This window comes from Trachurus trachurus, assembly GCF_905171665.1.
Source record: "Trachurus trachurus genome assembly, chromosome: 13".
Lineage (NCBI taxonomy): Eukaryota > Metazoa > Chordata > Actinopteri > Carangiformes > Carangidae > Trachurus > Trachurus trachurus.
Window position 1 is genome coordinate 5,839,565 of NC_139892.1, and position 22,912 is coordinate 5,862,476.

A 22,912-nucleotide genomic window follows, 5' to 3' on the forward strand; every position below is an offset into this window, starting at 1 on the left:
AGCTGCAATGGAGAGTGGCGCTGTTCATAGGCCATAGGTACTTAATTTGCAGCTGTGGTCGAGAGAGCTAGAGAGTGGATGGAGAGAGGGACCGCTACGCCGGTCAATCAGATCAATGTTTTTTTTTTTATTGTTTCACAGTGGTTACAGTAGCCTACGTTCAACAGGATCAGTGGTTCTCAGCCTTTTGGGGGTCCCCTGCATATTTTTGGGCTGGGTGGCTCCAAGTTTGAGTAGTTTGAGTTCTGCAAGTTCTGGTGAATGTAACAATCCACTCACAGCCCACGATCGCTACGTCCGTGCCAGCAGCCTGGACCCGATGCTGCTGGACTCACAAGCGGAGCAATAATGCACATCTGTCAGCAGCTGCTCTTGAAGGGACAGATTAGATGCTGATTTTGTTAACAGTGACTTTGTTGCATCCAAACATTTAGCATATCTGTTGGGTGCTGTCTCTTATCCGGTACAAAGTGGGAGATGACAGAACTAACTTTAATCGAGGGAAAGCTACATTGTTGCGAGTCGATCTCCGGCCGGCGTGTGCACATGCACTAAGCCTGTGAATATTCTCATTTGTCCCGGACTCCCGGTCATAGTTATCTCAAGGAAATTTAAATCGAATGCAACTGGACTTGGTTATTTGTCTAGGAAGACGTTTCACCTCTCATCCAAGAGGCTGAAGCCTCTTGAACTTGTAATCCAAGAGGCTGAAGCCAGTTGCATTCGATTTAAATTTCCTTGAGATAAGTGCACACTGTTTCTGCTGTCAATTCAGTCATAGTTCATTTGTAACGTGTTTTCTTCATTTTTCATTAGGCTAATGTTAACACTAGAACCACCCAGATGGTCTCACACAGACGTTTGTGTTTTTCTTACGTAAATGACTTTGTTTACATTAAAACTACAGGTCTCTCAGTCCGTGACTTTTCCATGTGTGATGGTTTCTGAAGCTTACAACTTACACAATACCTCGAGCCGACAATAGCTTATTTTTTTCTTCAATTATTGTTTTCATCTACAGTTATATTTATCATAATATGCCCAATTCGGGAGGGAGAGAGGGGGGGTAACAGTTTCCAGAAAAATACAAAACAGGATATCTATTCATGTTACCCTCTGTTTAGGTAGATAAAGGTCTCAGTCACATTTGGCAGGGCTGTAGCCTACTTGAGTGAAGTATCCACAAGCACACCTATTGATCAGAGATAAATGAAGGTGCTAATGTGTCGCTGATGTGTCTATTAAGCTGGTCCTACAGACCGCTGCATATAAACCACTGTAGCGATTTTCACCTAGCCTCGCTTTCAATAAAACACACACTAGCATTCTATAGCCTAATTGCAATCAGTGAAATATATGAAATCAATATAAAACACAATTTAAATATGAGAGTTGCTGTTGCTCTAGTTTAATAGCGCTGCAGCTGCATTTGCCGTGCGCCCCTGTGTATGTGAACCTGTGTCTGTCTATGTGCAGGCAGAGATCAGAGATGGTGTTTTTTTTTATAACCATGCGTTTCACCAGCTCTCATCTCCGCCAGTCAGCCTCTCAACCTGCAGCCTCTCTCGCGTGCGGGCGCACCGCACGTAAACACACGTGAGACGTGGACACATTTATTTAGGCTATTTATTTATTTATTTTTTCTGTGGGAAACACTGATCAAGCTGTGCGTACGCACAACTCTCCGCAATATTCCATTGATAAATCACACCGGACCCAAGAATGGTGCGGGCATGAACACACCTCATATTCCACCCCCAGAATTCCTCAGCACAACCATATATGGTCAGCACGTGCATAATTAAGTAGCTATGTGCGCTCTGTGGAGCACAAGACAACACCCGGAATGATGCTTCGGCGGACCTGCCCTCGCTTTTGAGGTCGGTTGTGAGAAAAATGCCTACTGTCCAGACAACTGTGTTTTTTTTAAAGCACCCCTGCATTACACAAACACACACATACGGTATATAGCCGCACATATAGGCTATATCAGTGATCGCCTCTGGGCTGGTTGCTCCTGCCCGGTCTGTACACTCCTCTCATCCTCACTTCAGCACCTGTCCTGGGCTGCACAGTGTCGGCTCGGCTCGCTCCTCATTTTAAATGACTTTTAAAAGTAGCGTAAACAGCCTACTGTTCTCTGATTACTCATACGCGTATTTAGTTAGGCTATAAGTTGCATTATTATTAGTTATAGGCCTACTTCATTCAATCAAAAAAAAAAAGGACGGTGGAGCGAGCCAACACAGCTGCTGAAGTGGGGAGAGGAGTGGAGAGACTGGGCGTCCGCAGGGTTTTTGCAACTTGCGGATCAGTAAGGGCGGAGGACCGACATGACTGGGGGTCTCAGTCTCCTGATACCTGTGCAGGCGGGCCAGGACCGCGGAGGTCAGCGAGACAGAGAACAAGTCCGCCCCGGCTGTAGTAATGCCTTGAGGAACGCACGTATCATTCCACCGCCGCCTGCCGCCACAGAGTGAAGCCTCTTACCCCAGAAGGAGGTCCAGGTTGAACACTATTAATAAACGCAGGTCCCTAATAAACGCCTGTTGATTTGAGCGATTTAAGCAAATAAACGCCCGGGCCTTTATTTGGTGTTTTACGGTAGGCTATTGCCCGTTCATTCATGAGAAATCATCCAGCTACGCTTTCAGTCAAACAAGGTGGGGGATGAACACTACTGTACAGTAGTTGGCTCATTTTAAAGGGGACCTATTATGCTCCTTTTTGCACCAACTAAAATAGTTCCTGGGTGTCTTAAAGACATGTCTGTGACGTGCTTCGGTCAAAATACCCCAAAGATCAAACATCACAGCATTCTCAAAAACAGGGCTCTGCAAAACGGTCTGTTTCAGTGGCCCCTCCCTTTAAATGCAAATGAACCACTCCCTCAGCATTGTGTTACCATGACGATGTCTACTACTAGTACCTATACTGATTTGGCCAAAATGTAGTATGCAAACAAAAGCTAAATCTGCAGTAGGCAAAGTGCCAGATCTCCAGTATGTATCTGACCAGTCTACATTGTGTAATGAAATGTGCCCATGACCTAGTCTCACCCTAACCAAAGATGGTATAGAGTAGGCTTTGCCATGTAGGCTACTGTAACCATGTAACATGTAATATAAAAATGCAAAAATAAATATATAAAATAAATTAAAAATATATGCAGAATGGTCAGTTCATTGTAAAACAGTTATTTATTGATGTAAATGTGGTGATTTGTGCACATAGACTACAGAGCTACGCAGCACTGCTCCTCTCCTCCTCCTTCTCACAGCTTCACTTTTCATTCAAACTGATTCAACTGTCACAAGATTTCATCAATGAGACCAACATTCTGCTAAATAGACTAACCACACGGCGGTAAACGTCTAAAAAAACCTGCGGGTATGTTTATTAGCGAGGGTTTTCTCTACCGCGATGAGCACGGACGCCTGCCCGGCCAAGGAGGCCTGCAGACGGGCTCTGTCTGTGTGAGGAGCCGCTGCAGCTCCAGAGCTCCGGTGCTGCGGCGGTCCAGCGAACAACGTCGCCCCGGCGGTACGTCGCTCCTCACCCAGGTACAGAGTGTAACAGGTGTGCAGAGAAATCCCAATCATCTAGCAGGGTTTACCTCCAAATGCATTAACCTCAGGATATGACACTTCCACGGCCTCTAGAACCATTATCCAACATTTTAAACACATATAAAAGTCTGAAAAGCTGGAAAAGCATAATAGGTCCCCTTTAAAAACACACCGGCAGCATCGCCCACTGAGTTAATTAACTGCTGTGTAGAAAACCACGCTGTGGTCCGTAATCGCGGTGCAGATGGGTGTGTTTGGAGCTGACAAGAGGATCGATAAAAGAGAGTGAGACGTATAGCTGCCGTCGTTACATTTTTCTCATTGAAAAACTATACTGTATTATTATTATATTGCATTCCCCATTCCTGCACTGCTCCGTGCTGCTCTCTTATGGAGGCGATCTGCTGCTCACAGATGCCACCTGGCGGTTGTTTGGGCACATTGCAGCTTCTGGTGAAAACACAATTACTCCTCCACAAAAAATCTGCGTGAGCCTCCCGTGACTCACGCGTGAATCTTGCGTGAAACCGTCCAAATGAAACTAGTACCCACTGTAGCACTCTCTTGGATTCTTCTCCAGACCAGCTCAGCTCAGCTCCCCACAACTTTTCCCCCTATACTTGGTCCAGCCCATCATCCAGCCTGCCCAGCTCATCTTCAGCCTGTTCCCCAGCTCAACATCCCATTTCTATTCCTCTCAATAATTGTATGTGCCTCCATTCGTGCCTCCTCACAACTCTGTATCACACACTTAAGTAACTTGTTCCAGGTAACAACCGAGGATGGAAATGTGTAAGACTGTGCATAATTTAAAAATGGTGTGTGTGTGTGTGTGTGTGTGTGTGTGTGTGTGTGTGTGTGTGTGTGTGTGTGTGTGTGTGTGTGTGTGTGTGTGTGTGTGATTTATCTGCTACTAAAAAATGTTAAAACACCCTGGTATTAATTAGCACATTTATTTCAATTTTCTGGCAAACAGAACCACATAATGAAGGTAAATAACAAGTAAATAAGAAATGTAAAATGTATAATGTTTATAAAATTAGATACATAAAGATACATCTATGTGTTCTTTTTTCCTTCTTATACTTACATAACTGGAAGAAACGTGGGCTACTCTATAAAGCTTTCTTCTCTGACCTGATCAGATCTAAAAAATCTCAATAAACCGATAACATGCCAATGCATCACTGATGTCAGAATAGAGTTTAGCTTCCTTGAAGCTAGTAATGTTAGCATCATCACTAAAGCTGTCTACTCCTCTGCCTTGACCTTGGCTTAAGTACTTCCAGGTTTGTTTGTTTTTTAACTTGTTACTAAAATGCATTCCACCTACTTTCAGAGCAATAAGGACTCAACTGAAGTGAAATTACCGTGAAACACAATTTGGATTTAACATTTAGATAGAGCATTTATATTTAATATATTTCATTTAACAAATATTGTTGTAGCCTAAATGTTCTAAAAAGTGACTTTCATTCAAAATTCACACCACTTTTTTAAACATTGTTTGAAGTTAAATGTGACAAAATTTTGCTGTTATTTTCAGCATGAGCTGCTTTACAAACGGCACCCCCTGCGGTCTATGCAAAAAATGTTTTACCCACAGGGGATTTTTTGTTGCCACTGGGAGTAACAGGGGCAATGCTGTATCTAGTATCACTCTCTATGAATAGCACCAGTCTGGGCTCATGTTACAGGAATAACACCCACCACCACCACTTGAAGTTAAATATAACTTTGACCCAGCGGTTGTGTCGCAGTTTATTTCCTCATCTGAAGGTAACGTGAACACTTTATGTTTTCCTTGTTAACACTGGTCGTTACCCGAGTTCAACTTCTCGTTGTGTTGTTGTTGTGTTATTATAATGTTACTGTAGCTGAGTCAGAGCTGTAACTGTAAAGTCTGGACCGACAGAACTGTGGCCTCCATGTTTGTGTGGCTGTTCAATACTGATCAGCTCATGTTGCTATCGGGGTTGTCCTGAGGCTTTATTGATGATTGAAAAGAAAAAGAGGGAATATCCGCACACTGGATTAAGCTCCCATTTATTGGATACTTGCTTGCAACTGAGTAGGGGGGAGACTGGGGATGGTTGTAACATGGGTAACAGTTGTAACAATTCAAGTTTCTCTAATAATCAGGAACAAGTTAACTCATTGAGTGCCAACCACGTAATTTCTTGTTTTTCGTTCCCATACATTGAGTGCCAAAAACGACTAGACACTTTAACACACCTTATGTGTAAATTTGGGGACTCTACGACGAGCAGAACTGAAATAGATGACGATCAAAAACTTGTGATCTGGAAGTTTTTATCATAACTCGGCTTTTGCAAATGGAGTTCTGCATGTGGATGCAGCGCAGCTGCTCCGCTCTCACCTGCGAGGCTCCAGCAGCTCGGAGCCAAACAGGAAGCTCTCAGCCGACAGTCCCGCCCGGTCTTCATCTCGAGCAACACCGTGTCCTCCCCAAGGTCCTCCCGCGGTAAAATGTGATGGTCTCTGGACCAAAGCAGACCGCCGGCACCGACCCGTACCACAGAAGGACCGCGACCACCTGTGGGACCGGTGTTCCCGACCTGCTGTGGCCGAGACACCATCACATTCCGCGGCGAGAGGCTGTGAAACGGCACGGTGCGTCTGTGTTATTGTTGTTTAGTGGCGCCCCCCCCCCCCCCCCCCGCCCCCGGATTTGTGAATAGAACAACAATTGTTGTATATATTTATCTTATACGAGCCCTTTGATCCAGAAATGCAAGTGTCAGAAGAGCGACAGGCACAAACAGAGCACCTTTCATAAAAGACGCTCTCCTTTTCTAGGAAAAAAGAGGGATTTTGGTGAAACCCAGCCATGTTTATCTTGAGTTTTCTCAGGAACGGAGGCACGTAGAAACAAACGGTTTGTGGCCATTTGAAGCATAAAGTTCCACCTTTCAAAGGAGCCACAGTATGTGTTGGTGGCAATAATATAGAATACACAGTGGCTCTACAAAATCGTCAAAAATGGTCTAAATTGCCGGTACACTTGACTAAAACTTTGGAAAGGAGCGCGGCACTCAATGAGTTAAGAATTACCCGATTCGTCTATGAAGCAGAGAAGAAGAGCCAATCAGTGGAGGAGCAGCTGGAGACATGATGGACATGTGAGCTGCTGTGCAGATGAATGATGTGTGTTTCCTCTGCAGGTGAAGCTACAAAGTGTGTGTGAGCTGATGTGGATGTGACCTCAGCAGCATGGATCAGTGTGAGGACTAGGGTTGGGCACCGAAAAACGGTTCCAAATAGGAACCGGTTCCTAACGTCCGGTTCCGGAATCGTTAAGAAGCCGTTTGCATTTCGATCCTTTTTATCGGTTCCTAAATGTCCGCACTAGTTTGTTTGTTTTACTCCGCTCGCACTAGTTTGAAGTAATTTGACCCGCCCCGCACCACCGCATGTATTTTCACAACCATCCCCGCTATTAAACGTCAGACAGCGGCTTTTTACTTTGAAAGGGCAGACAGAGGCGCTGTGTTGCCGGTAGCTTGTCAGTGTGGAGCTAGTGAGGAGTGGGAGAGTCACAGTGCAGCGCGAGTGCAGCAGCCGCGGCGGCGGCGACCGCCGCCTCTCCCTCTCCCTGGTCTGCTCTCTGCTCACTGCTCTAAACCAACCCGCTCTGCTGATGCGCCCAGCCGCCGTCTCACCCGGTTCCCTCACACCTCCGCCGGCTTTCCCGTCAACATCAGCGCGCCCCTGATAACACACTCTGGACTTCATCATCAGTGCTTTTAATGACCCGCCCCACCGCGCCCCGCACCGCAAATAAAGTAAACATTTCTTGACCGGCACCGCGCGTCACTAGTGTAGGCTACAGACCTCCTCAGCCTGAGAAGGCAGACATGATTATCTTCTTAAACAAAAACTGTTTTTGATTTGTCATCATGACTGCTCCAGTGTTTGTTTTATTTTGTTGCATATACAGTCACCTGTTCTGCAGCTCTTTGTATGTTAGACTGCTTGCCAAGTTTCAGTTTTATAATTACAGTTAGGGACCCTCCCTTTTAATTGAATACCATAGTTGGCAAAATCTATTTTTGGAGGCCTTTTGGAGGTCTTACAAGCTGTGTAAGATGTATGTTTGAAGTCCAAGCATGCATGCAAAAATGGCCTGTGTGAAGAGTTTGGCAAATAAAAAAATATCCTGTGAAATAAGTTGTGACCTGTTGACCTGCACCTCAAAGAATCGGAATCGAGAATCGTTTAGAACCGGAATCGATATAGAGAATCGGAATCGGAATCGGAATCGCTAAAATCTAAACGATGCCCAACCCTAGTGAGGACAGAGAGGAGGGAGCCCCTCCCTCTAAGAAACTGTGTGGGGGACATCAGAGCCAGACCACAGGTCAAAGGTCAGAATTTAAAACAGTCAGAAAGACTTTTCTCTCTAAAAGTCAGTTGTGTATATTAAAATATTGAAGATATTTTCATCAGTTTTTTCCAACATGCACATTTATCAGTTGTGTTGTTGTTTCAGGATCCAGCAGCAGAGACCAGACTCTCCTGAACCCAGCTGTCTGTCTTTAAAGAGCAACTGGTCAAAGGACATTTTCATTGACTTTCAAGGAGGACGTGGATCAACTGATCAGATGTAAAACAAAACTAAATTTCAAAGCTTTTGAGTTTCTGTTGAAGGTTATTCCTGTGGAGTCAATTTTCAATGATTCTCATTAAAATCTGAGTTATAACTCAGACACACTTTGTCCAGCTGCAGTAAAGAGTCCCTGCCTGAAAATCCACATGTAAATATCCAGTGATGCTCACAGTGCAGCGCAGTAGCAACAGGAAATATGTCAACACCATCTACTTCAAACAGGAAGTAACCACTGGGTTAAAATCATAATTTCATTTGCACTAAATGTTCATGGTCTTGTTTCCACCTGGTAGAAGGAACATGGTGGTGGCGTTGAGGTGTGCAACAGGGCGAGGGGCCGATCAGTGATTTCTAGCAAAGTCCTTCTAGGCAAGTCATGCCACTCGGCGGCCATCTTGGCAACGCCTCGAAAAGCCCAAAGAGACCAGACCCCTATCTAAATGAATGGGGGCATGGTCAAATCCACACTTTAACGTTATAGCAGGACAGAAAAAACATATAAATGATCGCCAGTGAAACTAAATACAAACCGAAACCAAAAAAACATAGACTTTACCGCAGAATGACGTTTAAAGCGCTATATAAATCGCTATAGCCTACATACCTACACCGGTCTGCCCTGCTCTACCTGGAGACATATCGGCTTGAGTCTGGAGATTTTTGCCCAAAAATAAATACTAGACTTACATGAAATCCGTCTAAATCATCACCTATGGGCTCCTAGTTCTGTGTGGTGGTGATTGTGTCTGCTCCCCCGATCCCCACTAACGTTAGCTGTCTCGGATGCTAGTGAGTGCTAGCATGGATGTATTAGTGCTAGCATGTCGTCTCAGCAGTAGAAGTCAGTTAAAATAAATAAATACAGTCCGAGTGAACCGCTGAAGTCATGGACTGATTACCGACCATCACTGACAACTAAAGCCTCAACCGGTAACAAGTATGAGGGGTGTTGTGCTGAGCTAGCTCGATGCTAACTTCGACTAGCGGTAGCGGTTAGCATCCGCCCGCTAACAGCCGCTTCTCAGCTCACAACAAGCCTCTCGTACTCGGTACAATAAAACAATAGAGGCTCTCGTTAATGGTGACGGTGTCTATCGGCCCACGGCTCCAGTGCTTCACCGGACTGTGTTTTTTTTTTTTTGGAGTGGACTGCTGCTGCTGCTGCTATCATTGGACAGGAGGCTAACGCTTAGCCCCAAGGGAGGGGGCCCAGTTTGAATGTTTAGGTTAAAAAATGAAACGAACAAAACTATGCATTTAAACACTAAATTAAAGAAAATGTGGATTGATCAGTTCATTGTAAAACATTTATTGATGTGAATGTGGTGAATTCCAGTGGCGGCTGGTGCTAAAATAAATTGGGGGGGCGTCAGATAAATAAGATAAATAAGAGCATTGCTAACTTCACATCCAGCAGTAAACAGCAGTCAGCAGCGGATCAGCTGATCTCTCCCTCCGTACAAACGCTCCGTTCTGATCCAGCTCCACTGGACCTCCAAAGTAAAGGTGATGCAGCTGAAAATCAGTTAGGCTAAATAGTGAAACAGCGGCGCGTTTATAGCCGATTTTAGGATGAAACTCTGAACATAACCTGAAACAACAGATTTTTCTTTTGCTGCGGCCGCCATTGTCTCCTGTCTTGTTGTTGTCTGTCTGCTCCGTGTGCACGCGGGTGCGTCTGTAACTGTTTGAGTGACAGGCAAGTCGCCGCTGCCAGGGGAGTGACTTTGATTGACAGGTCAGGTATCATGAATCAATCCGATTGGATGAAAAAATGACCCAAACGCGCTGATTGGCCACGGGCGCAGAGAGCTGCGCCCGGAGGAGAATCTTGAAGTGACCAATTAGAGACCAGCATGAAGTCACATGGAAGCCAAAAGTTTAAGATCCCACATACACACTCATTAGGCCGGCGCCCCTCGCTATTGAAATGTATGAAACAACCCTGAATAAACCCAATATGGAATGGAAAGGCTTACGAATTTCAAAGTAAAACCCATTGTATGAGTGAACACTGAACAGATATGGTAATTACTTTTTATTATGTTATTTATGTTTACTGTGTCTACACTTTTTTCCTGAAATTTTGATGGGGGCGGCGCCCTAGCGCCCCCTATTGACCGGCCGCCACTGGTGAATTCTGTATACGTAGCCCCGAGGTAGCTCTTTCGTTCAGCAGCACACACCTGAAGCTTCACTTTTCATTAAGACCAACCAATGTGGCTGCCAAATTAACAAGCCGGCAGTACCTCTAAAACTCTGCGGGTAAATATAACAGCTTTCCTCCAGGATGAGGAGCCGCTCCCGGTCGCCGGTGGCTCTCTGCACTTCTCCGAAAACCTTAGAGTAAATTTTCAACCTGACCACATACAGTACACACGGTGCTAAAGCTGTGTTGTTGTTGCCACCAGGTAGGTTTGTCTGTCGTAAAACTACTTGTGCGCATGCGCTGGTGCAACAACATGATTGGCCTAGTTCAGCTCTGGCAACGCAGGTGATTGGCTGCTGGTGAAAAGGGGCGGGACATGCGCCATCTTTGGCGTTGCAGCTTTCCCCATTCAAAACGGGCAGAGTGGTCTGTCTCCTCAATATTAGAACGTCTCTGTTTCTAGTGAGTTCAGAGTGATGTCAGATACAGAGAGAGCAGAGACAGAGGATCAAATCAGTTACAGGAGCTGACGCAGAATCTCAGCAGCTGCTTTTTACAGGAGCATGAACAAACATCCATACTGCGAGAGAGAACGAGCAAAACTCAGGTAAAGATAGAAACTTCAATTCATCTACAGAACAAAACAAACAGATGAATTATATTTTCATGGATTACAGCTTTTATCTACAGGAATAAAGAAAGACAAGTCAAGGATTGTTTTTTATTAAGGTATCAAGGTTCATGTTTTTTCTGTGTTTTTTTTTTTTGAAAACCTAAACCTATTTAACATCAAATGTTGTTATTGTTTCAGGATCCAGCAGCAGAGACCAGACTCTCCTGAACCCAGCTGTCTGTCTTTAAAGAGCGACCGGTCAAAGGACGTAGGCTCTGACTTTAAAAGAGGACGTGGACCAGCTGATCAGATGTAAGCTGTAACTGACAGTCAGGTTATTGTAGAAAAGAACCAGTTTGTACAACATGTTGTTGGATCAGGTCTGAAACCAAAGTGTCTCTGTCTGTTGTGAATGTCCTCAGGGGACATATAAAGTCCATCTTGTATTATCTCTCTGTCCTGATGTTCACTTGACACTGATTCCTCCACAGAGTGGACCAGGAGAGCTCAGAGGTTCCCAGTGGTCAGTCTGCCCGGCAGCATCAAACACACCTGGACTCCATATTTATGGTGAGGACATGTCCAACAGCTGCTGTTACATCTGTTGTGTTCACCATCATCTCCATGCTGCACTTTGACACCAGTGGATTGTCAGTCTGTCCAACATGGATCTGATGTTTGGCTCCATGATTTTACTTTGATGCTGTCACTCATAGAGTTTCTTTTCCAGCTGCTGGAGGAGAACATGGTCACTTTTGTCAAGAACAAACTGAAGAAGATCCACAAGGCTCTGAGTCCAGATTACCCAGAATGCTCAGGGAGTCAGAGGGAGGATGAGGAGGTTATGGGCGGTGAGGATGAAGAGAGTAGGAGCAGCAGAGAGGCATTAGTGAAGATCACAGTGAACTTCCTGAGGAGGATGAAGCAGGAGGAGCTGGCTGAGTGTCTGCAGAGGAGTAAGAGGATTTCTCTAAAGATTCAACATGATGGACAAATGAGACATTCATTGACATCAACACATGGAGGGAAACATGTTCATGTAGTCGTTATTTAGAGGAATTCAATATGTTATATTTTGTAATTGATCTTATTTCTTGTGTTTTCATTCAGAATATTTTGCTCCAGTTTGTGGACGTAAACTCAAATCTGCCCTGAAGAAGAAGTTCCAGTGTGTGTTTGAGGGGATCTATAAAGCAGGAAACCCAACCCTTCTGAACCAGATCTACACAGAGCTCTACATCACAGAGGGAGGGACTGGAGAGGTCAATGAGGAACATGAGGTCAGACAGATTGAAACTGTGTCCAGGAAACCAGACAGACCAGAAACAACCATCAGACAAGAAGACATCTTTAAAGCCCCACCTGGAAGAGACGGACCAATCAGAACAGTGATGACAAAGGGAGTGGCTGGCATTGGGAAAACAGTCTTAACACAGAAGTTCACGCTGGACTGGGCTGAAGGCAAAGACAACCAGGACATACACTTCACATTTCCCTTCACCTTCAAAGAGCTGAATGTGCTGAAAGAGAAAAAGTTCAGCTTGGTGGAACTTGTTCATCACTTCTTCTCTGAAACCAAAGTAGCAGGAATCTGCAGGTTTGATCAGTTCCAGGTCGTCTTCATCTTTGACGGTCTGGACGAGTGTCGACTTCCTCTGGACTTCCACAACACCGAGATCCTGACTGATGTGACAGAGTCCACCTCAGTCAACGTGCTGCTGACCAACCTCATCAGGGGGAACATGCTTCCCTCTGCTCGCCTCTGGATAACCACACGACCTGCAGCAGCCAATCAGATCCCTCCTGGGTGTGTTGACATGGTGACAGAGGTCAGAGGGTTCACTGACCCACAGAAGGAGGAGTACTTCAGGAAGAGGTTCAGAGATCAGCAGCAGGCCAGAAAGATCATCTCTCACATCAAGACCTCACGAAGCCTCCACATCATGTGCCACATCCCAGTCTTCTGCTGGATCACTGCTACAGTTCTGGAGGAGCTGTTGAAGACCAGAGAGGGAGGAGAGCTGCCCAAGACCCTGACTGAGATGTACATCCACTTTCTGGTGGTTCATCTAAAACTGAAGAAGGTCAAGTATGATGGAGGAGCTGAGACAGATCCACACTGGAGTCCAGAGAGCAGGAAGATGATTGAGTCTCTGGGAAAACTGGCTTTTGAGCAGCTGCAGAAAGGAAACCTGATCTTCTATGAATCAGACCTGACAGAGTGTGGCATCGATATCAGAGCAGCCTCAGTGTACTCAGGAGTGTTCACACAGATCTTTAAAGAGGAGAGAGGCCTGTACCAGGACAAGGTGTTCTGCTTCATCCATCTGAGTGTTCAGGAGTTTCTGGCTGCTCTTCATGTTCATCTGACCTTCATCAACTCTGAACTCAGCCTGATGTCACAACAACAAACAACCTCCAAGAAGACTGTAACAACAGGAGTCAAATCTGCAGAGACAAACTTCTACCAGAGCGCTGTGGACGAGGCCTTACAGAGTCCAAATGGACACCTGGACTTGTTCCTCCGCTTCCTCCTGGGTCTTTCACTGGAGACCAATCAGACTCTCCTACGAGGTCTGATGACACAGACAGGAAGTGACTCACGGTCCAATCAGAGAACAGTTCAGTACATCAAGGAGAAGATTGAAGAGACTCCCTCTGCAGAGAAAAGCATCAACCTGTTCCACTGTCTGAATGAACTGAATGACCGTTCTCTAGTGGAGGAGATCCAACAGTCCCTGAGATCAGGCCGTCTCTCCACAGATAAACTGTCTCCTGCTCAATGGTCGGCTCTGGTCTTCATCTTACTGTCATCAGAAAAAGATCTGGAGGAGTTTGACCTGAAGAAATACTCTGCTTCAGAGGAGGCTCTTCTGAGGCTGCTGCCAGTGGTCAAAGCCTCCAACAAAGCTCTGTAAGTGTAGAGATTTCTTCATCATTATATAAAGACAATTCTGTCTTTTCAATAGGACAGAAAATAAACTCATTTCTTCTTTCATTCCTCTTGATCATTTCTTCAGCCTGAGCAGCTGTAACCTCTCAGAGAGAAGCTGTGAAGCTCTGTCCTCAGTCCTCAGCTCCCAGTCATCTAGTCTGAGACACCTGGACCTGAGTAACAACAACCTGCAGGACTCAGGAGTGAAGCTGCTGTCTGGTGGACTGGAGGGTCCACACTGTGGACTAGAGACTCTCAGGTGAGGATCCATCCAGCTGTTTATCTGATGGCACTTGAACACAGCAGCAGGTGTTGACAGAGTATTCCTGTGTGTTGTTGTTGTGTGTTCAGTCTGTCAGGATGTCTGATCACAGAGGAAGGCTCTGCTTCTCTGGTCTCAGCTCTGAGCTCCAACCCCTCCCATCTGAGAGAGCTGGACCTGAGCTACAATCATCCAGGAGCCTCAGGAGTGAAGCTGCTGTCTGCTGGACTGGGGGATCCAGACTGGAAACTGAACTCTCTCAGGTATGGAGAGGCTGCTGCAGCCACACACACTGTCTGACAGAGGAGGAGGAGCTGGAACATTTTCTATGGCCCGACCACACCTGGTCACACCTGGTATTAACATCTGTCTCAGGTGATCAATGCATTGATGACATCGGATCCCATCACTCAGACCATATCCAGAAGTGGTGTAGCCCACAGTGAATCTCCGCCCACTCCACTGACGTCCTTTGAAAAAAAAAACACACAACTACAGAGCTACAGTAGTGACGGGAGGAGGAGGCTCTTCACAGCCTCAGCTGTAGAGGAGCATGGTTGGATCAACACATGAAGTTATATAGGCAGGTTATATTGTTACAGAAGCGCCAGCCGTCTGTCACAGCTCCATCCAAACCGGTGCCGACTGCGCTGCTGCGCAGGGTGAAGTGTGCGTCCACCGAGCGTGTAGCAACACAAAAAAGCTTTTCCGGTTTTATATCAGATTATTATCATCATTAGATGGAGCCTTGACGTGTTTGTGTGTGTCCGATCCCTAAAACGTCTCTCTCTCCAAATATTTCTAATTTTTTGTCATGTTTAAATTACGTGTTTCAAAGGCGTCGACTTATTTTGAACATGAGAGAGAGTAATACGGATTAAAATTGTAATTTTCAACAGTGACAAGCAGTATTTATTTGCATTCCTACATTTACACAAGCGCTACACACAGTCCGGAGCAGGTGTAGATTTTCTGAGTAGCTACGAAAAAATCAGCACTACTAAAAGATTGATGAATGCGGAAATCCACGTAAATTTGCGCTGCTCAGGGTTTACACAAAAATCCGTGCTGCTCACGTTTCATGAATGAGACCCAGTGTGTGTTAAAGTGTCTATGTTCATAATTTATAAAAAAGGAAAAAACGTAAAATCTTGTTTTTGGCACTCAACGCATGGGAACGAAAAACGAGAAATTACGTGGTTGGCCCTCAATGAGTTAAGGATCCCCATTAGCTGGTACCTTAGTAGCCAGCTAGTCTTCCTGGGGTCCACAAGGAACAACACAGAATATACACAAAAACGTCACATCCTCAACATATCATACATTTACATTTACAGTCAATCACAATATACTAAATGTTAAAGTTAAAACAAACATGTAATGTCCATGTGTGCATGCTGACAGAGAACATGCTGCTCTGACCCCCCTCCTCCTTTCAGGGTGAAGCCTGCTGGAGTCCCATGGTTGACACCAGGTCTGAGGAAGTGTAAGTGTGTTTTTACTTTGATTCATGGAAACAAAGCAGCACGTTCAACCATCTTCACACTGTGACCTCATGAGTCTTCATCAAACTGTCAATAACTGATCACATGATCAATAACTGCAGCTGTGTCTTGTTCTCTCCATCAGATTCCTGTCAACTCACAATCGACACAAACACAGTGCACACAAAGATCAAACTGTCTGACAACAACAGGGAGGCAACACTTGTGGAGGAGGATCAGTCGTATCCTGATCATCCAGACAGATTTGACTCGTGGCCTCAGCTGCTGTGTTCAACTGGTCTGACTGGTCGCTGCTACTGGGAGGTCGAGTGGAGAGGAAGGGTTCAGATATCAGTGAGTCACAGAGGAATCAGCAGGAAAGGAAACAGTGATGACTGTTGGTTTGGATGGAACAATCAGTCCTGGAGTCTGATCTGCTCTGATGGTGGTTACAGTGTTTGGCACAATAACAGATCGACACCTATCACCTCCTCCTCCTCCTCCTCCTCGTTCTCTCACAGAGTAGCAGTGTATGTGGACTGTCCTGCTGGCTCTCTGTCCTTCTACAGAGTCTCCTCTGACTCACTGATCCACCTCTACACCTTCAACACCACCTTCACTCAACCTCTGTTTCCTGGGTTTGGACTGGACTGGTCAAGTTTTGGTTGCTCAGTGAGTCTGTGTTGAGTGAATCAGAGTCTCCTCCTGTCACAGAAAACTTCTCACTGTTGAACAGACAGTTCAGTCTCTACATAGGCACGTTTCCACTGCAGGAACTTCGGGGTAATTTTACGGGGCCAGTCCCGTTGGTGCGTGTCTCCACTGCAGGAACCTCCCCCACAGGGCCATTTACAGGAACTTTTATGGGGGCCAACGGAGTACCTACTCCAGGGTAGGTACTCCGTTCGGCCCTGAAAAGCTCCTGGGTGGGGCTCGAGGTTAACCCGGCGCTGATTGGCTAAAGCTAGAGCAGGCTCTGACGCTACCAGAAAGCACCAAAACAACCGGCACTTTTAAAAATCCAGCAGAAGGGGAGCATTAGCCTAGCAGACACCGCTGTAAACAACAAGAAAACAGCAAGAAGATGTACACAAATGGACCGACGACGAGGTGCAGGCATTGATTGCAGTCTACGGCACCGAAGAGATTCAGAGGGGGTTTGAGTCATCGCGGCAAAATGAAAAAATCAATCAGGACATATCAGCTCACCTCGACACACTGGGGATCCATCACACCGCAAAACAATGCCGTGAAAAGTAAAATAAAAAAAACTCAAGCAGGATTACAATCAACCGCCATGTGCACAAACCAGAAACGCGGCTACCGCCTCAGCTCCTTCCATCCTTCTACGTTGTTGTTATGATTGTGCATGTGCTTGTGACCCGCCTGGGTGACGTCACGATCGAAACTCGTGACGTCGCCGAGGGGTCCTACTCTGCAGTGGAGACATGGCCACTGAGAGGGCCGAGTGAGAGGACGGTTCCTGTAGAAGTTCCTACCCCCTCCCTTTACCAGGAACTCTTGCAGTGGAAACGCGGCTCATGTCTGTCTCTGTCTCTCACTCACGTTATGTATGTCTCCTGTGTGGTGGGGGAGGCACTGTTTCCCTGGTGCCTTGCCCATTTTTGCTTTCCAGGTCAGGTCCAATCCAGGTGCACATGGTTGGGTCTGATTGCCTGGGAGAGTATTTAGGGAGAAGATTCCAGGGCCGCCTCTCTCTCTCCCTCCCTGCCTGCAATGACAACTGCCAACAGTTCTTCTTAGTTATTTCTTGTTGGTTTGCACATTCTCAATGGAACAGTCCATATCACACTACACATACACCGCCACTTACACTGATCTTTAGTTTCTTTGTAATTTAGGGCCTTACTTTTAATAAATATATTGAAATGGTTTAACTGTGTAGTCTCCCCTTTGTTGTGGTCTGCCGTGAGCCAGGTGGTCATAACAAATGGGGGCTCGTCCAGGATATTGGTAAGGTTGTCAGTACTTTACTAATGCCTGTATAGTTCGGTAGTACTTTTGTTAGGAGACTCACGGTGTTTGGTTAGTTTGCTTGATTGCTTAATAAGTTGTTGATCTTGGTTTGGTTCAGTATTGGTTATTGATTTGGCCTGTTGTTTGGTTTGCCTAACTGTGTAGTCTCCCCTTTGTTGTGGTCTGCCGTGAGCCAGGTGGTCATAACAACATTCATGGATTAAATCAGTTGATTTTTAAAAAATCTTTTCAATGATTATTGTAAACTTCCTTTAAAGATGGAAGCATCGATTATTACAGGGTTTTTTGTTAACTTTTACTTTGGTAAGAGTCTGATGTTCCTGTCTTTTCACAATAAAAGCATCAGTCTCAGTGTTTGGTGTTTCTGAATGTGAGGACTGAGCTGATTCAGTTCAGACTAAAGTCAATCAGATATATTATATTATACGTATATCAGAATATTCATTAGAGGCTTTTCACCCATTTCTACTACTTTATATTAAACTCTGTCACTCCACTGACACGATGGGGCCTTTTGTTTAATGAATGTGTTCTTTGCTGTGGCCTTTGAGCCGGTTGTATATTGATGATGTTTTGTGTTTTATTCATTTTAGATAAAGCCTTACATCTTTAATCACCACCAGGGGGCAGTGGTTTTCATACCCTTGTCTGCACTCACATCAAACTATAAACATTGATTCTGATTTAAAAATATAAAGTCTAAAAAAATCCAGAGGGGAGGATGAGTGTCTCTGCTGTTGTGGGCAGTTTCTCCTGCTTTGTAATAAGCTCCACTATCATATAACTGAGCTTCATCACCTTTCACACAGTCCAACACGTAAGTAAAGTTGGAAAGATCTTGACAGATTCAAACTTCCAAGTTCAATAACATTTTTCATAGAAACGTTATAACACAAAGAGTGTCTCTCTCCCTCCCAGTTACAGTAGAGATCCAGTCTGGTTCTCTACAAGATTTCATTATTTTCCTTCAAAATATTAGTGAAGCAAGAAAATATTGTTAAATGGAGCAGAACAGAGATTTTGTACAGATATGATTAAAGCAGAAGTAAGCGGAATTTTGTTAATATAAGTCTTAAATAGATATATCTTCCGACAGCAATCACTTATATAGAGTGTTTGGTCCGAAACACGGGTCAGTCAGTCAGTCACTCTGCTCTGCTGTAAGCCGAGGAGAAAACTTTCCTTGTATCCTACAACCTTTATCCAATGAGGAGAGAGAACGGCATAAAGGGGCGGTCCTCTCTGTGTGTGCAGCCAAGGGATGCGCGTGAATGTGGTGACGTAGGGACGAGGGCGGGGACTGCTAACTCCATCGGCTGACAAGAAGCTAGCCAAAACGACCGGATCGCTTACTTCTGCTTTAAGTAGGTTACATGAAAAAAGTATGATTAAAAAGATATTTTTGGACTGGAAGTCTGGCTCTACTTTGTGTTTTTATCCAACGCATTTTCAGTTTAATAATTATTTTTTATTTAACATTTTTCATCTAAAAAACATTGAAACAAACAACAAGAGGTTGTAACAAATTAGAGTGTGTTTCTATTACATCATGTTTAAAGTTTTATTCCGTTAGTTCTGATGTGATGTCAGAACTAATGGAGTTATTTCACTGTTTTATTTTGTAGTCAGTGTCTTCTCTTCCTGTGTGCTCCCTGCTGTGATTACTGTACCTAATGTGTCTTGTGATAGAAAGATTTCATGAAAGAGTGATGTGTGGTTAAGTAAAATAAATAGAATAAATACTAATAAACATGTAAGTGAAATTATATTAAAAAGGGTTAAAATTCATTACAATGCATTCAGGGTGTTAAAAAGATGTGTTCGATGATTGATTAGTTTTGCCTGCAGGCCTGAAGAGGGAGCCCTCGCCATGCAATGCTTCACTCTCAGTGAAGCTGACAAAGGGTTTAACACTGTGTCCGTTTCATCATTTATATTTCCCTCTTCAGGGTTATTACAATCACACACGTGTTGATTCCCTCACCTGCGTCTGTGTTGTATCCCCTGTTGTCCATGCCATGTCCTACCTGTGTTTCTACCCAGCATTCCTGGGAGTTTTAATAAATAGTTTTCTTTCACCCTTATTTGAGTCTGCATTTTTGGGTCCAGTCCTCCACACATCCTGACAGATACAGCCTCACATTTACATTCACCAGACTTTTTTTTGCTCATGACCTCTAAAACCCTTGTGTGTCCAAGGGGAAACAAACTGTAAACACTGATTCTGATTTAAAAACGAGGTAAATGCATCTGTATCACCCTCTGTCTATTGTAAACTAGAGCTGAGGAGGTGGTTGTAAGCAGCCACATTGAGGCCTTTGACTGTCATTGTATAACATAATATAGACCAGTGTAAGTGATATTTTAGACAGACAAGGTCAAAGTTCCTCAGCTAGAGGTGAAAGTTTATAAAACTGCTCCCTGTGAGTCAAAACCCAGGGTTTAGTCTCCTCTGAACACATTGATCACATGACCACAAACAGCTGATTGTTGTCGTGTGAACTGACACCTTTCATTAGTCGTCAGTATCTCAGCTGAATGTGAAAATGTCACAGACAGGACAGAATATAAACATTTGTTTTAGCTGCTGAATGTGGAGACAGTGATGTTTTCTGTCGCAACAAATCAGAAGTTAATTTGTCCTGAAAAGAGACCAAACAGTGCACTCAGCTGTAAACTGTGTAGAGACAGACGTGACCAGAGCACATTCAGGAGGTCATCATCTCTCTGAAACCTTGGAGATCAGTCAGACTTGGTTATTTCACTTCATTTCACTTCAGTGGTTTCGTCCTGATGTATCTGCTTGTATTAAACCCCCTGCTGGACAACAAGTGACATCACAGCACTATTATAGCTGTTAGACTACCAATAACTGTTTATAATAAGAATTATCATTCAAAGTCATTCAAAGTTATCCACTGAGTGTTTTACGTCAGTGACAGATAATTGTCATAGTGTATGGTTCAGTTCACCTGGGAACATGTTGATTGTTGTTACTGTAGCTTATATTAGCTACCTTATGTTACTTTGACCATATGCCTGTGTCAGGACTGGCTCCTTTTCCTGACAAACAAAACGAGGAGAGGGGAAGGTGCCGACAATAATCACATTTATTATAACAAAAGGTCAACAATGTCAAAGGTAAACAATCAGTAGTGGAGGATATCAGTGGTGAGTGCGGGTGCATGGATGGATATGTAAGTGTTGTCTTTGCATTAAAACCAAGAGGGCAGATGCAGCGGGGAAGCTGCGGGACGCCAGGCCATGGAGGGAATGAGAGAGAGAGAGCGACGGCGTTCTCCACCCAGCTTTTAGGAACGTGGCCACGCCCCCCCCAGCATGCACACCGGAGGCCCATGAGTAATCCTGAGGGAGAGAGACAGGAGAGCGAGAGGGCGCCACACACACACACACACACACACACTCATACACACCCACTTGGGGTTGTCACACCCCCCCCCTTAAGACGGGACCCCAAAGGGGAACCGGCAAAATGACTCCACAACCTATTAAGGGTAGCAGGACCAGCTACATGTTAACCATTTACAGTTATAATCATACTCTAAATAACATGAATTACACGAACAATTCCCACTGCAAAAACCCCACCCCAACTCACCCAGCCATCCCAGAACTCTGCAACCTGGTACCGGGGAAGCCTATTTAAGAGTCCGAGAGGATGGAGGAGCAGGAGTGTGAAAGCAGGGATAAAGTTACATGTCATCATACATACAGATTAAACAGTGCACACTGACCCAATACCCCATCAACTCTAAGGCAGAGGCGCCCTAGACAAAGCATCTGCCAGGATATTATCTTGCCCTTTAATGTGGCGTATGTCTAAATCATAACCCTGCAAAAAGAGAGACCACCTGACCAGTCTCTGATTTGGAGTTTTCAGGGAACCTAAGAATGTCAAAGGGTTGTGATCTGTATAAACAATTAAAGGTGCCGTCCCACCTATGTACACCTCAAAATGCTGTAAGGCCAAAATGAGACCCAGAGCCTCCTTTTCTATCACTGAATAGTTAGCCTGATGTCGATTGAACTTTCTTGAGAAGAAGCATACCGGTCTCAACAACCCCTCGTCCCCTCCCTGGAGAAGGACGGCACCGGCCCCGACCTGGCTGGCATCAACCTGCAAGACAAACTGTCTGTCAAACTGGGGAGCAGCCAACACAGGACAGGAACACAGTAAAGACTTTACATTCTCAAAGGCCTGCTGGCACGCAGTAGACCACACAAACTTAGCTCCACCCTTCAGTAGCTCAGTCAGAGGAAAAACAACAGTAGAGAAATTTCTGCAGAAACTTCGATAGTATCCAACTAGACCCAAAAACCGCTGGAGTTCTTTCTTTGTAGTCGGCGGTGGAAACTCAGACACAGCTTGCACTTTAACCTGAACAGGAACGACATTACCCTGACCAACCACACGCCCCAAGTAAGTAACAGTGGCTCTGGCAAACTCACATTTGGCTAAATTTACTGTCAACTGGGCCTCAGCCAACCTCTCAAACAACTCTTTCACTCTCTGTAAATGTGAATGCCATGTGTCACTATACACAACCAGATCATCTAAGTACACTGAACAACCCTTTAACCCATGCACAACCCGGTTCATAAGCCGCTGAAAAGTGGCCGGAGCGTTCTTTAAACCAAAGGGCATAACGGTGTATGAGTAAAGGCCTGCAGGAGTAACAAATGAAGCAATTTCTTTCGCGCGCTCCGACAAGGGCACCTGCCAATAGCCCTTGAGCAGGTCGAACTTGGACACAAACTTGGCAGACCCCACCATATCTATACAATCGTCCATGCGCGGTAATGGAAATGAATCGGACTTAGTGACAGAATTAACCTTCCTCATATCTGTGCAAAATCGCAGAGTTTTGTCTGATTTGGGCACCAAAACACAAGGAGACGCCCAGCTGGACGCAGATGGAATGGCAATGTCATTTTTCAGCATGTAATCAATTTCAGTGTTCAAATGCGTCAGCTTCTCAGGACCCATGCGGTAAAACGGCTGTCTGATCGGCTGCGCTTCCCCCACATCAATGTCATGCACAATCCAGGAAGTACGAGAGGGAACATCACCAAAAAGCTGCGGAAATCTACCGATCAGCTCCACCAACTCAACACGCTGCTCTTCAGGCAGATGTGACAACAGGGACTGTATATTACACAAAGACTCAGAATTCTTTAATCTACCACTCAACAAACTGTCATCAGGCTCAGGAACGCCGTCTGTCTCCTGCACCACACTACAGGCGTCCAC

At 45.0% G+C, this 22,912-nt stretch overlaps 1 protein-coding gene across 1 annotated transcript in view; it reads left to right on the plus strand.

The window, feature by feature from the left end:
- Positions 1–16,329, plus strand: part of LOC310995828 (protein NLRC3-like) — a gene marked incomplete at its 3' end in the record, with an annotated part of 55,179 nt that extends 38,850 nt beyond the window's left edge. The window contains exons 2-10 of the mRNA XM_083984988.1: positions 8,083–8,196; positions 11,160–11,273; positions 11,453–11,531; positions 11,692–11,917; positions 12,072–13,875; positions 13,982–14,155; positions 14,248–14,421; positions 15,598–15,644; positions 15,788–16,329. Of these exons, the coding sequence (XP_083841114.1) occupies positions 8,083–8,196; positions 11,160–11,273; positions 11,453–11,531; positions 11,692–11,917; positions 12,072–13,875; positions 13,982–14,155; positions 14,248–14,421; positions 15,598–15,644; positions 15,788–16,329 (3,274 nt within the window). The remainder of the gene's footprint in view (positions 1–8,082; positions 8,197–11,159; positions 11,274–11,452; positions 11,532–11,691; positions 11,918–12,071; positions 13,876–13,981; positions 14,156–14,247; positions 14,422–15,597; positions 15,645–15,787) is intronic.
- Between the last annotated feature and the right edge of the window lie 6,583 nt (positions 16,330–22,912).